Source organism: Opisthorchis viverrini (genome assembly GCF_000715545.1).
Source record: "Opisthorchis viverrini unplaced genomic scaffold opera_v5_130, whole genome shotgun sequence".
NCBI lineage: Eukaryota > Metazoa > Platyhelminthes > Trematoda > Opisthorchiida > Opisthorchiidae > Opisthorchis > Opisthorchis viverrini.
Window position 1 is genome coordinate 144112 of NW_008751788.1, and position 16069 is coordinate 160180.

The following is a 16069-nucleotide window of genomic DNA, read 5'->3' on the forward strand; positions in this document are numbered from 1 at the left end:
GGGGTTAGAACATGTGCGTTTCGCAAATATGGCAAGTGTAATTGCATTTCCGGCCAAACACCGCTGCTATGCAGTCAGGCTTTTGAGCCGAAAGCTTTGGTCGAGGACCCTAATCGTCCTCCTGTCTAGGTGTGGGCGCCGTGGCAGTATCTCATCCGTGAGTGGAACAAAAATAATGACCATTCAGCCCTAACACCCGTATTACCCGAAGAAAGCACGGGGGCTGAGATAGTGCCAGGTTGCCAAAGCCTGGATAGGACTGTTGGAGATTCTAAGGTTGGGTTTGAACCACGGACCTTCCGGTTCGTAAGCTGGTTCCCTAACCTATTTCGAACTTACGAAGGAGTAGACTACCGTGCTTTGTGCGTGAACCGGAGGTTTGTTTTTTAGATGTAGAGGCATCAGTGGCGTAATCCTCAGCCACCTTTTGTGTGTATTGGCTTGAAAGGTTTACACGCCTGTAAGTGGCCTCATCAAATGGTCTGTGGCTAGTTCCCCTATGAGTTGAAGGCCAGTTCGGTGTCTTCATTTACAGTGTCCATCCGCTTTTATCTGAAGCTACCAGTGACTGTGGTTCTGCTTCTAGTTCGTTTTCCAAACAGACTTTTCTTACCTTGTCAGTAGGACATCCAGGTAGATTCCATTTGTGTTCTAGTTGGATAAAATGTTAAGGCTAGTGTGGTTTGTCCCGTTCAAGTTGGTTTCCGGTAAACCGAACATTTCGTTGAACCATGAGGTGCTGTTAGTAGATGTCCGTCTAGAAAACAGAATGAGCCATCATTGAAACTAGTTAGTCTCTGGCAGCTGAGGGTCTCGACAGTCGCAAGCATCGACATTCGGTCGTTCGGTATACGTCCCGAATGCTGCCAAGATAGCAGGAAATTGGGCGACGCGCTGCAATTTCAACACCTACGTCTACGTTTGACAGATTTGGATGTTGTGCAGACACAGGTTTGCAGAAAACAGTTTCTTCACAAAACGAGGTGTTGCTGGATTTTCCAGGCCCCATTCGGTCTGTGTCAGTAGAGCATAGTCGTCAGGACAAAATCACCATATGGACGTCCAAGCCATGTAAACTTCCAGCTGATCCTACCGTAGTAGCATCCGTCGCGGGATTCACGCAAGCAGTCTATCCTGAAGGGTAAATTGCGACAAACTTTCCACTGCACGCATGATGGGATCTGTGTATATGTGTTAACAAACACCTCCAGGGGAAAATACTGCATTGATTAACTTGAGGAATGGACATTACTTCACCCCTTATGCGTACATGAAAATAATGTTTTGGCAGCCTCCGGCTTCTCTGGATCATAATTACCTTACCCAAATACGTCTTCGCTGTCGGGATTTCAGCCTTTGATGGGGATTTTAGGTCCGGTTTCACTTAGACCGACTGAGTCGGACCACATCTTGGAAGATAACAACTTTGTGTCAAATCTCACAGGCCAATGGGAAATCGGTCATGGTGATGAGGAATCTTTCTTTGGGCGGTGTGAGGCTGGTCAGCATCCTTTTAAGCTTTTGAACATAGTGGTCCAGTAGTCAATGTGTGAACAGAGCCACAGTCCGCCGTGCGTAAGCAGATCTTCCCGCCGTTAAGTTCATTCTAAGTTAATACAATTATTACAAACAGCTGTTTCCTTACTTTAAAATGAGCGCCGCCGTTTGTTGATAGACCGTCTGGCACGGTCTAGTCCCCATTTGTGAACCATACCACACAAATTAAAAACGCGTTTTGTTCAGTTCCGACGGATCGTTCTGTCGTTCGATGAAAGTGAGCCGTTTTTCTAGCGAGTACTCGGCGCACTGCTCAACGGATTACTACTCAGTGTGCACGATATTTCCCTCTCCGAGAGGGGAAGAGTTGGAAAGATGCTATGAAGATGGGATGCTTAGTAGTTGAAAAAGCGGATAGAGAAGTTTTATCTAAGTACTTTCAAAAATAGAGTCGTCTAATGCCCTCTCGATGGCTGCTCCATTTTGCCTGTGGGGAGACCTACGTTGTGTAAGTCAAGTTTTATTTACAAAAGTTGAGTTGAGACGTAGATATTCTTGGTTCGGATCTCACAGATGCCGACACGGTGCGCGCCGTATGGTGCAAAGCGTTACTCCAACTAATCGTCTTGTTCAGTAAACTAACTTAGACAGGTCCTGTCCTCACTATCGTGGTAGTTTTCAACAATCGCTGTCACCTTAGGTGAAATATCACCTCATCTTTCAGTACCTACTTACGCTTACTAACAAGAATGTGTACTGGGTCAACTCGTGCCGAGATACCATCATGGACGGCAGCCCCATCGCTAAAACCCAGTTTTCACTAGCGTCCAACTATATGGGGTTCTTTTTCTAAACCCTATGTTCGCTTCCTTTTTTAAACCGGTGTCGGTTTGCTTCTCTGTGGTTGACTGGAGAAGCATGTGTGATTAGAGCGCGACTTACTGATCGGGAGGTGCCTAGTAAAGCCCAAATCTGACTTGCTGCCTATGTCTACGTTTCGGTAACGCGGAATGCCTTGTCCCTTGTAGTTCGTTCACGTTGGATGGTGGCAATCCTCCTAAAGGGTGCCACAAATAGACGATTTCTGGTTTTCGATTGCTTTTTTTTGCGAGCAAGGTCCGTATTGAGAACCAGTCAGTGCGAGCTTGCTTGATCCGGGACTGTCCTTTTAACGTGCTTACAGCTGTCCATTCTCAGATGAGGAACCGAGTAGAAGTGGATGGGGCGACTACCACTGAGGGTGGTTGGTAATCCTGTGTGCAAATTACCCAATCCAGTGCTGACTGGATCCCTTGGATTCAATCTTGCTTCCGAGAATTAGCCCGCATTTGACGGGAAACTGGGTACACCAGATGGTTTTGAGAGAAAAGAGTGACTCACTAGAGACACCTGGTTTGGTTGTATACTCCAATAAACCCTTTCACTCAATAGAAAATGCCGAACGCGGTTTTTGCTAAGCCAAGTGTGTTGTCAACTGAATGCCCCGTATGCAGTACAGAACAGCACCGGAGGTTGAGCCCGAAACTCTTTGTGTATGGAGATTCGAAGACGATACACGTGGAAGAAAGGACGGACTGATGGACACGACTCATTTTTGCGTAATTGAAGGTATTTCAACATCAGGAATTTCGCTTCATTAAGCTGTTCCCTCCTTCCATTATCAATAAATAGTAGGAACTACGTGCACGTCATTTATATAATAAGTCTTTGATGGCTAACCTACGATTTGATTACCCCCTACACCGATTCGCTTAAGATAAGAGCGTACGACTTTAGGTTGTTCCCACACAGTGTATTAGGCCATCCTCGAATGTTGTTTGCTCGGTTTTGGGCGGATTTCTCCAAGACATTTCGCCCGAACGGGTTGGCCGGTCGGTCAGTCTGTCATGAAGAAACAGTTTCGTCACCAGTATGTTTGAATTTCGAATTTTTCCGACTAATGATCAGCCGAATAACTTCTGCGACTCTCTGGACTAGTTCGACTCGTGCGATTGATTAAGACTCGTTCTGCCAGCCCGTCTAGACAATATAGCATCCAGTTGCATGCAGTTCCAAAGCTGGAACTGCAACAAGCCCAGTGTCAAACATCGGTTGAAGTTATTGATTGGAAGGTCCCTGTCCTGGCTTGGACAAACTAGTAGTATCTCAGTCCCTGAATCTCAATGGACGTGTGTACCAGGCTATAGTACTGGCGGTTTTGTTGTGTGGCTGTGAGACTTGGCATATTCGAGCAGCGGAACTGAGACGTCTTCAGGTGTTCGACAATCGTTGTCTCAAAACCATAGCTCGTGTGTGTTGGTGTCGGCGTATCCGTAATGAGCAGTTAGAAAGCGCGTTTTCGGTTGTGCAATGGGTACTTCCATTGGAGAATGTGTCCAGCACCAGAAGCTGCGTTGGTTGGGACATGTGTTGCGTTTGCCGAAGAGAGTGCTGTTCTCCATGCACAATTTGGAGTGGTGTAAACAGGGAGGTGGCCAACACTTGACCTGGTAGAGGAGTATGAAGGAGATCACGAAACGCTTGGGTGCTGTCGGTGCTACTCGCCTTCCAGGATGGGGCCAGCGTGATCCTCACTGTGCCTGGTTAAAGACACTACAGTATATGGGTGCCAATCGATGTCAGTGTAGTTCTTGTTGTCAGCTTCTATCCAGATCGCCTGCGTGAATGTATGGAGGTATGGGCACCTCGGAATGATTGTGGTAAGCTGACACTAAGTCCCTTCCCTGTCCACCTTTACTCTTTTCCTTACAATAAGGCTTTCAAATAAATCATGGTTGTACGGCAGTGAAGCATCAGTGTTGAATACTGATGTCATGCTGTCGATAATGATGATGGTGATCTCAGTCCTCGCTGTTGCTTCTATTTTCTTGGCAAATTTGCACAGATGGTGTACTAAAGGTGAACAATTTCGTTTTTGTATTGATTGATGAACACTCCTTCTGTATTTACCACACTTGGCAAGTCATCGTTCTATTTTTCATCATTTTTCAGAAGTAAACAATATTTCTTGTCCACATGTTTTCTGGTTCTCACAGTCCCTCGCATTCTTACACCCATTTTCATAAGTTTCTTTTTATTGATTGGCTTCCGGATGTCCTTTCTTGTTGATATGCAGACTCATCATGACCTTGTAGATGGTTCCGATAGTACGTAATGTCCTTTCATGCCTTTCGAATCAATAACTGTGACTTCTTGATTATTTTCATTGAAAATGGCTTCAGCTACTGAGCCGTGCAAAGGTTCCATGGTTTTTTAAGTGAACCGATTACGTGTATGACTGTTGGTATCACCTAAACTAGGCTACCCTCCACAATTTCTGGTGCGATTAGATATGCTAGTCATGAAACGAAAAACAAGGTAACGTATAAACTAATTTCATTCTTCATTAGATGCAGTCATGTTGTTCTCGAAGAGTTTTTCGGACGATCTGCAAAATCCCTTTGCAGACTGCCTTTGGGCTAATTACGCTTTGAACGTGTACCAAACTCCCTGTACTAACTTGTCCATGAGACAAAATGATCTATTCGGTGCTTCCTAACAGTTCTACCATTCAGAGCATTTGAGTGCCAAATGATAACTTTGGTGTGGTAATATGTTGCAGCGACTGAAAGTATTTAACTGACAATGCCGCTGTTTCGGCCTCCCTACCACCTTCTCAAGTGCAAGTGTGATTTTATGTGGTAACGAAGAGTAAAATGCATGAATATTGTGTCTTATGCTAATTCTGTGACCACCGCTTGGTGCACTTTTCTGGAGGCAAGGTTTCCGTAAGCCCGCGTCAGATGTGGCCACAAAGTTGACTGTTCAAGTTCAAGATTGCCTTTTACACAAGTGCGTATGAGTACTCCAAGAATGTTTTGACTTCATCCCACTGCATTTCCTAGTGAACAGTTCTTTTCAGAGGAATCTTCGTTTCATGCTTCTTGTAACTCTTCAGTTACTGGCGTTTAGTTCACAAGTCATTCGGTATTGTCGGCTCGATTCGTAAACGGATCAAATGATCTGTAGTGTTGATCACGTGATTCTCCTTCATATGACACCACTCATAAGACCGATGAAAATTCCGCATAGCCTATTACTGGTTTCCTCATTTCGGGGCTCATCCGGTAAGTCTATTTTCCTGATTCCTATCAATTTTGATTTGTCAGTTAGTCACCAAATTAAACTCATGTGGCGGTGAGCACTCACTCCCAAGTTAAGTCGCTGTTTACGGAAGAACTAACTTGAATTTCCTAACTGAATCTCTCATTTATGATATATTCCAACTAAGCGTGCCACACAACAGCCGCTTCTTGTGTTATTTGGAATGATGCTCAGAACGTTGATGCGTTTTGTCTTTGATATGACGCCCGTAAGGTTGATGAACACCCTTTGACGGCTCATCGTCACGTATTTACAGTATGGTTTTCAAGTACAATGATCATCATGGGCAGGATGACATCAGTGTTCAACCCTGATGCTTCGCTGCCGTGTAACCATGATTCATTCGAAGGCCTTATGCTGAAGAAAAGAATAAAGATGGACGGGGAAGGGACTTGGTGCTAGCTTACTACAATCATTCCAATGTGCCCAAACCTCCAAAACTCATTCAGGCAATCTGGATAGAAACTGACAACAAGATCGCAACTGACATTTGTCGGCAGCCATATCTTGCAGCGCAGTAGGGATCACGCAGTCCCCATCCTGGAAGGCGAGTCGCACCGGCATCACCCAAACTCGTAATCTCTTTCGTATTCCTCTCCCAAGTCCAGGGGTCGTCACCTCTCTACTTGCGCCACTCTGAATTGGGCACGGAAAATAGCACGATGGTTTGGCATCCGCAATACATGGCCTAACCGACTCAGCCTCTGGTTCTGGACACATGGTTCAACAGAAGTCCCCGTTTCACAACCGGAAACTCGCTTTCAAATAGCCTCTTAACGGATTCGTCGACACCACCTCACACGAGCTGTGGTCCTGAAACAACGACTGTCGAACACCTGAAAACGTCTCAGTTCCTGCTTCATAATGTCATCTTTTTGTCTGCCAATCGACGCTTTCGATTCCCACAAGCTGACCAATCCACCAGGAGTCACGTGCCTTGTTTCTAAGCCATAGCCTATCTTTTCCATTTTGTTTGCGCTACGAATACGCAACTTCTCGTCTTCTTTTTCCAGTACGGGTTTTCATTATGAATTTGGTCATGCCACACATTCAGACGCTGGACATTCCCTCAGCTAAGCACAACTGCATGTTTTTCTCCAATCTCACGAATTTTAATGGACGGAAAATAATATTATTCATAACCGCATTCAAAATAAAGACTGCTCTCTTTATAAAGGAAACTATTCACAAGGTTGCTGAAAACTCTCCACCCTTCTTGGGGCTCATCAGGTAGGCGCAGTCCCCGAGTTTCCGTCAACCTTATGTTCTACTTGAACCCAAATTAGGCTGACTGCGACAAATGCACTCATTTGCAACCCAATTTGGTTTTCACGAGAGACTCAACTGACTCTCTCGTTTATGACATCCTACTACTGAATGTACTGCACACAGGCCGCCTCATGATTCAGTTGGCACGATATTCGAGATATCGCAGTGTGTTTTCATAAAGGAAACTACTCACAAGGCTGCTGAAGAGTTTTCAGCAACCTTGTGAGTAGTTTTCTTTGTGAGACTAAAGGTTGTTCATTTTAGGCTCTTCAAATTTGACCGCTGCATAAGGCTGGGAGACGAAATTTCTATGAAAAAGCCGGAAACACTGATATACTACTTTTGTGAGTGTCTGGACTCCTCTCTTTACTTCACACATGCTTTCCAAACAGATTTGTACAGTTTAGCTCTGCTGAGGCCATATCTCCATGGTGATCGCTTTTAGTCGATCTCGTCCTCTTCTTCTTATCTTTCTCGCATGATGAGTACTCACATTTTCAATAACACTAACCAAAGGAGTTTATTATCCATGGTAAAACAGCGAATATTGATTATATATTTGAAGGCATGGTGATGCATCCTCATTAGAGAAAACAGTATTCTTTTCATCCTCTGTGTCGCAGTAAAATACGAATGCGCAAAAATCGAGCCCTTTTATCCATTTTAGTCTCATGGATCGCATATCCTCTCTGTGTGGTTAACTTCTGGTGCAAAGAAGATGTTGTCATCCCGTCTTTCATCCCTGGTTACCCGACCGCCCCGTATTTTCCAGCGAGCTCCACCGCTAGTTACAATCAACCGACTTACATCACAAACACTTGCCTATCCATCGGTTCCAACGTTAGTGATGTTTACTAAACCGGACTGCAGTTTGTGTCGCGCTGCGATTGAACAGTTGCGACCGTATGCAAACAAATATGTAAGTTTATACCTTTTTCCATCATAATGGGCACTTCGTGTGACAAGCTGTCACGATTGCGTTTCAATTAATCTTTGCATGTACGCGACGTTGATTTGTCATGCGAGAGTCCATTGCTAAGTGCACACATCAAATTTCGTCGTACGACAAGCTTCGTTGTGAATCTTTGATCGAAACGATTGCTACTTCCTACATGCTTAGTGCGTATTGATGAGGAATTTCGTTCTTAGAAGTACATTTATTGGTCAAGATTTGGAGAAATTTCAATAACTTAATGCATTCGGCTTTCGTACGCACCGTTGCTGCATGTTCGACGGTGCAGTTCGAAGGAATTCACCAAGTGTAGTTATCCCTTTCTAAGGATGTCACTGAAAGGACTGACGAATTCGGTCTGTTCTATTCTATAGAAAGGGTCACAAAGAAACCAACGAATTCAAAATACTCGAGCTATTCACCTAGGCGGTCTAATCTGGCATCCACTTGTCCAGCTAATCTGACAGTGAGACCGTCTAATCTGAATGCTCGCCCATCTGATTTGAAGTCTGACAGTCGATAAGGCTTGTGTGCGATGGCAAGACCCCCAAAACAAGCCAATATCACGTCAATTGGACACACTGGTCACTGCCGTCTTCCTGGATGGGGACCTCGAGTCGGGCCACATCAATGGTTAGAGACATTGTCAGACATGGGCCAGTCGCGCCCTCAATGGCACTCATGCACCCAAGCTTCAACGCATAGCTCCCTTCCCGATCCACCCACTTAACAGTCCACCTACGGTGCTGTATTCAGGCACTAATTTATCAGCTTCCGCCTCCAAACATCACTAACGTTGGAACCGATGGATGGGCAAGTGTTTGTGATGTAAGTCGGTTGATTGTAACTAGCGGTGGAGCTCGCTCGTTCAGTAGCACCCACCGCACATTCGTGGAACTTTTGCGTGTCCTTTGACCTTATTTCAAATTTTGATACGATCAACTGAGAGAATGTTTCACTTTTTGATAGCACTGAGGGGATTCCGATACTCTCGTGATTCTGGATTACACTATCTCAAACTCGTGTGAGCTCTTGATTCAAATTAACTCACAACACTGGCGAATGCCTTAGAAAAACGTGCTGCAATTCCGTAGTGACTGAATGGCTAGTTATTAGTATTGACAAATGAACTGATCACACCGCATAGGTTGCCCTGGCTTGGCCACGTGATGCGTATGCCACTCGACCGACTTCCTCGAAGGGCTCTTTTCGTACAACCACTTGAAGAGTGGACGAGAGCCAGAGGGGGCCAAACAATGACTTGGCCGCGAAGTATAAAAGCCAGTACTAGCAAACTCATCTGAGCTGGTCATTGCGGTCTTCCTGGATGGGGACCCCGAGACGGTCCACATTGTCAGATATGGCCCAGTCGCACGCTCAATGGCGCTCATGCATCCAAGCTATTGCCTTCAATGCATAGATCCCTTCCCAATTCCCCCACTTAACAGTCTACTGACAGTGCCGTATTTACGCACTAATTTATCAGCTTCCGCCTCCAATGCGTAGCTACCCATCCCACTTCCCCAAATCATCGGTGAACGAAACTGTGGCAGCTACAACCACTGTACGGCAAGTACGCGGTTATTACGGCTGACGATGATGATGTACTGTGAGCCGGCTACGGATCGAACGAAGGCATGTTCTGATTGGTCAGAATGTTAGCCAGTTAGGATCGAGAATCTCTAGCTCGGCGCTTGCCAATCTTCTCCAGGGGTATCCTGATTCGACCTTGTTTGATAACCATATAAGTACAGGTGCCTCAACCTACCATGCCTTTGGATTTACAGTAGTGGGCTGAACGGCAATCCTAGAACCAAATAGAAGTTGTAACACTGTCTGCAAGACAGCACCTTGGAACATAGTCGAATGTTTACCATAGAGGCTTGATCGAATCCCGAAAGGTTCGAATTGACAGTGCTTCCGTCACCGTCACTATTAGTTCCCAGCAGGTACATGTAGGGGGATAGAGAACACCTGATTCCATTGGTAACGGTCTCGTGTTGTTAACCACGGTACCTCGCCTCTGTCATTTTGTCCGCTCACTTGGCAAATATAGAGTAAGCGTGAATTGAGGGACCGACAACCTGTTGAACAGGTTCGACAGAGTGACCACCTGCACCCTTTCGGAGCCTAACTACCATGCTACGTGAGGGGGGGTGGCGAAAATACTGCCAGCTTGCCCAAGTCCAGACAGACAGGTCGATATGCCTATTTCGGGTTCGAACCACAGACTCTCCCATCTGTGAGCTGAGCTAAGTCGAGCTTGACTGCTGGTGAAAAGTTAGGTCTGATAGTGTCAAAGGAGCTGTTATTCAACAGCCCATCAAACCTATTTCCTTTCTTAACAAGTGGGGTAATGCAAATAGACAGGGGGTGCTCTGGCTTCAATCCAATAAATTTACTGCCACGAAAACTAGCGTCGATATGCCTATTTCGGGTTCGAACCACAGACTCTCCCATCTGTGAGCTGAGCTAAGTCGAGCTTGACTGCTGGTGAAAAGTTAGGTCTGATAGTGTCAAAGGAGCTGTTATTCAACAGCCCATCAAACCTATTTCCTTTCTTAACAAGTGGGGTAATGCAAATAGACAGGGGGTGCTCTGGCTTCAATCCAATAAATTTACTGCCACGAAAACTGTCATAAAGTTCTGTTAACTAATGTTGATTTTCTTGAGATGATCTACTGCTATGACCCAGTGTCGGTTTCCACCTTCTTTGAGCTCCTCACTTAGGGATATTCCTTGAGGTTTCATCCATCTCGTTTCGTCTTTGAACACCGAAATAGACGTGTATGAATTGTGCACTCACTCGGAACTTAAATTGATGTCAACGAGATAATACTCTTAGTCCAAGTGTACCGAACAAACGCTGCCTCATGTTTCATTTGGCCCGCTAAAGGCGCTTATACAGACGTTGGAAATACACGCAGGGGTTATCATGCCTCTTAAAATGCCTATCTTCCGTTGTGTTTAGATGAAATAGGAGTAGATACATTGGTCACTTTGTCCCATCTAAAATAACAAAGTATTCTTATCAATAGAACAGTGCTGTCTATCGGCATCCATACCCTGAAATTTTTTGAATAACGTTTCGAACCCTTGTGCTGCATAAAGCACAAAACATGTGAAAGGATGCAACTCATTGGTTCATTCCCTATTCCCCTCGTGTGTTCTTTCACCTCTCTTTAAACGCGTGATGTAACACATCTCGTGCCTGAAGAACCTATTTCACATCCTCAGATAGGTCAAGTTTCTGCACCAAATCTAACTTGAGCCACAAATCTGGTCTCAGCTGACCGCGCCTGTTGGCACGTGATCATCATATGACAAAACAGCACTGTAAGTTAGTGCCAGCGACAACAACAGCAACGAGAGTTTATCACGCGTAGGTACAACCGTGGTCACTCGCAAATGATGGTTTTCTTCTTCTGAATGTCTCATCATATATTCTAGAAATGAGGAGAGCTCGAGCGCGAAAAAGCCTCGAACTGATGGAGAGGTAATCAATCCAGCAAACTCGGAAAGATCACTGACTATCTTCGAAACTTTTTCGGGTTACTTGTGATTAATTTCTGGAAGATTCGATTTACATCACTCTTGTTAAGAATCCCTGTATCCCAACTTGATACCCAATAGGAAAGTATGAAAACTAGGTCCAAACCTGTTAAAGCTCGTTATTGGCCAGTGAACTCTGATAACTTTACATAAGAAGCAAATGCATTGAATTGCAACCGTACCGGAAGTCCACGGGTTATTAAATGTTTGAGGAAATTTGGCACTTCAACATATATTTCATCCTGTCACATTACTATCAAACGATGGGAAAGGATAATTTCACAAGACGCGTAAAACTTCCTTCTGAGAAGTTTTCACTCGAAGGGCCAGTCGACAAGTTACCACATGCTGTAGTTTCCATTATTGACAAATGAATTTTTAGCACACTGATGCTCAGTCACTCATGTAAAACGGTCGAGTGTTCAACCACTGGTCGGAAGGTTGCGGGTTCGAACCCCCGTTGAGTTTTGTGAGATGCACACTGCCGAATGAAACAGCTGTGCAGTACTTCTCGACTTTTCAGCGTAGATTGGCTTTACTGATAGCATGAAGTATCTACTGAGTACATTGTATTTTTAACTCGAAACTATTCGTCTAAATTGACTGCATGACCTGTGCCTCTAGCCCTTAATAGAGTTTTGTGCGATCTCTACTACATAACGTGGTCTCTTTGAAACAGTCCTCGTTTTTGTGATCAGCTATGCTGAATTTGAAGACAAACGCCTGTCGTTTTGCTCTTTTTCACTGAACTGTTGTGTGACATAGATAAAAAGGGCAGCCGGGGCGGATTTATCTGTAGTGTGAGTATCTACTTGGCGGTAAAGTATAAAAGAATCCAATGCTAGTTTGCACCTTTGCCTGGAGAGTTGCTTTGGGAACACCTGGATTGGACTCTGTCAGAGGCTTTTTGGAGATATTACTTCCAGGCCCCATCTTATCTGACCGTGTTGAAGTGGCCGTTTTTCGGGGCGATCTCTCCCCCAGGAACCCGTGGTCCTCGATGCTTCGCCCTCCCAGTCCACATCTGACCAGAAGGTCAAAATTGGGTTGGTTAGACTCAATTCCGCGCATGAATTGGCATTCCTTACTACCGCTGAACGAGGCTATAGCAGGTGAAACGTTTATTCACGGCTGAAGAAGTTAACCGATTTCTATAGGGCAACCTAGTGTTTTACACTGGCTATCAGAAGTGAATCTATACATTTTTCTGCGGGCGTGGGATTGATTGATTCAGGAAATGAACATCTACAGGCGTTACCTAATTTTTTAAAAAAAACGAGGCAACTCTGGGTCTTGCAGTGAAATCGAGGAGGAATATAGTTTTAGATGAATTCCGAATAAAAATTTTGCGTAAAAATTTTGAGTAACGCACAAAGACCCGTCCCGGGTGGTCGAGTAGATAAAAATTGACGACTGTACTTCAGAGACCCAGGTTAGTTCTCTCGTGACTACTTTTTAACTTGGTTACCGACCCCTTCTTGTTACCCTGGATTTTGACAAGACATTTTGGTGTGTTCGGCCACTGCTGAAAAAGCCTCAAGATTTTATCTGGGCTGTCCTCACGAGATGTGATGTCGGACGAACACTTTAGGCACGTCTTTCTTGCTAACAGATACAACGCTACAAGAACGGACACAGGTGTCTTCAAATAAAATCATCGCAGTAAGAAGTATGTTTATATATGTTCGGGGGCCAGCCGTCCCTAATAACCGAACATCACATCATCTGGACGGATGTGTCACGGGCCGGACAAAGGCATGCCCTGATTGGTCAGAATGCCAGCTAATCCGAGTCAAGCACCTTTGACTCGACGCTTCTCGCCCCCTCAAGGACATTCTGGCACGACCTTGTGGAACATCCTGTGACTACCCTATAAATACAGTTGTAATGATTTTCCTTTGTCTCCATAAAGGGCTGTGTAGAGCTACCGTGCCTTTTGTTATACCATAGTGGGCGGAACAAGGAAGCCAAGGGACTGATACAGAGTTGCATTACCGTACATCAAGACATAACAATATACCAGTCATTATATTTGCTCACTTGTCCACCATCGATATGGAAGACTTCGGAAATAAGAGTTCGGTGGAAATCAAATATCTTTTGCTTCAGGTGGATCGCGCTTTCACCGTGGGACGGTGTATTTCGACTGACTTCAAAGCAAATTTAACATGGATATGGGGACCACCGCTGAAAGGAAGAAGGCCTTCGCTGCGGAGTTATTTATTAGAAAAAGCCAGCTGACCAGTTACAGACTATTGGACAGGGAAGCAAAACTGTCATTTGCATCTTATTTACAAAAACTGAACATCCATCTTCTCCTGAACACGTCTTCCTGAACTTTCCTGGATATTTATTGACTGTTGTTCAAATCAAAGCAAATGCTACAAAGCGACTCCACAAATTCCGCAACAGATCTCCCTTTTCAAGAGACGCACAGCAAACTTACAAGAAGAAAACATACTACTCGCATGCCTCCCTGTCAGTAATATCACCGTTACACCACGAGACCACAACAGTTTTTTTACGGTGATAGAAAACCCAGAAATCACCGTTTACATGCAGGTAACGGAAACATCCTTTTGTAATACGGCAGCACCGATATTTTAGGTCAAAGAGAGATGTCACGAATGTGTGCATACTTAGCGAATTCGATTGTGCGAATCAAGACAGTTGAAAATGTAACTACAGGTACCAGTGTGTAGATGGTTGTGCAGAATAACATCATTTGTTCTTTGAGATAGAAGAGACTCCCTGAATTGTGAAAAAAGTTCTTGTAACCACGAAGCGTATGAAAGTCGAGTCATCACACAGTTCTTAACCTGGGACTCGTGACGTTCAAACCTGTTCAGTGTGTTGGACCATTTTTTAAGCACTGATGCATTCAGGGGTTGTGAATGTGGGATTAATGTCATAATAATCCTGTTTTCGAAGCTGCTCAAAACACCTGTGGTGTTACTGAGCTATGGCTGACCGATGCCCACAGAATCCATCACCCGCTCGAAAACAATATCTAGTATCGTTCGGCGATTGGCCTGTTTGTTCAAAGAAGATTAAACTCTGATTCAAGAAGTATCGTGTGTATGGTGAAAGAAAACAGATAAGTTAATCAATGAGCCCTACGTAGCATATACGGACGAAATTCTGCACACAGAACCGGCATCTTTTCGGTTACATAGCAGTTGATCAAAGCTAATACATTCACGAAGACAGGGGTGAAACCAGTTACTCTTATGATAGTATCACCATTAAGCTGGAACAATCGTGGGGAGTTTCACTGACTTTGTAAATTACTCGCATTACTAGTGATTTGATGCCCCAGATCCCTCTCATATTCTGAAATACGTTGGTCCCCTATGGGACCTAGTTAAAAGGGTCCCTCTTGAAGGTCCCTAATCCCGGGGGTGACCATGTTCCTTAAAATTTGTGTAAGTTGGTTGACTTTCTTGCCTCATATCATTTCGAGTTGTGTCCTGCAAGTAAGTAGGTAGCAGGTTTTTCGTTATCCCGTGGGTATTCACTTTTCTGGCAAAACAGAGCGTATGTTCGGTTTACCCGGCACCTACTTTATTACACAAGCCTCAGCAACAACAAATCTTATCGAATGCTCCTAAAATTACGTATCCATCGGGACCGAGGATAGAGGGCATCATCAGTAGACATACAGTGGCGTGTTTGCTGCAATAAAAAAAAACAATACCCCAACTCTAAATAGGGAGTACCGTTGTGCATTCTGGAAGAGATTACTGTACTTCACTAGCTGCTATAATCAGTTCAGTCCAGCAACCGCAAGCATTGTTTGTTCCGTTGTCTGTATCATCAAACACCGCACTTCAGCATGCACCGGAATTACAAGTGCTGCGATGGAAACGCAATATGATGTTTGTGGGGGCGTGGTGGAAAAGTGATTGGGGCGCGGATTTACTGACCGGAAGGTCCGTGGTTCGAACCCGACCTCTGCCTCTCGACTTACCCTGTCTATGCTTGGGCGACCTGGCAGTATTCCAGCCCTCGTGCTTCATTCGTGCGGCATGGCAGCTAGGCACCGAAAAAGTGCTAGAGCTGAACGATTTTTTTATTTTTGTGGATAATGAGCCCGTTCCCATAAATTGTGTAATCAGTTCAACAATACATTTCTAAACTTTTCAGTCACTTGCCGTTTTTCTTGTGCACCGTCGTTTTCAGTTCCGTCTGCAACTAGTCGACATCACGGAAGCGAAGAACTCCGTGTGGCGGAAATATCAATATGACATCCCAGTTTTCCACATCCTGTCTGTGGGAACCCAGCTAACCCATGAAAACAAAGGGACATATCTGATGAAGCATCACGTCGATTGGAATCGTTTGAAAAACTCTATTCCTGAATTGGATCAGTGCCCAGAACTGGACGAGTATTAATGTGTTGCACTGTCATAGCTACTCTTCCATCATGTACAGACCCACTCTCTAGTAAACTTTTATCATCATCTTTCTCCCTCTCGGTTTTTGAATGCATTCTGGCAGCACGAAGTGATTGCATGATGTCTATTTTGTGTGTGAAAATAGTTTTTCAACAGTTACTTAGTCTCTGCGATTTCGCTTAGTCACTTTGCGACATTTCCGATGCATTATGATCGAATGTTGGTTGCGTATCCAGAAAAACTGAGTAGGATGTTGTCA

General features: G+C 44.7%; 1 protein-coding gene across 1 annotated transcript; it reads left to right on the plus strand.

Annotated features, from left to right (window-relative positions):
* Positions 1-3996: 3996 nt before the first annotated feature.
* T265_06382 (hypothetical protein) lies at positions 3997-15924 on the plus strand (the record flags this gene model as incomplete). The annotated part of the gene is made up of 5 exons (XM_009171630.1): positions 3997-4157; positions 4253-4331; positions 7577-7828; positions 15248-15463; positions 15596-15924. 5 exons carry the CDS (start codon positions 3997-3999, stop codon positions 15806-15808), a joined length of 921 nt encoding a protein of 306 aa, XP_009169894.1.
* Positions 15925-16069: the final 145 nt, after the last annotated feature.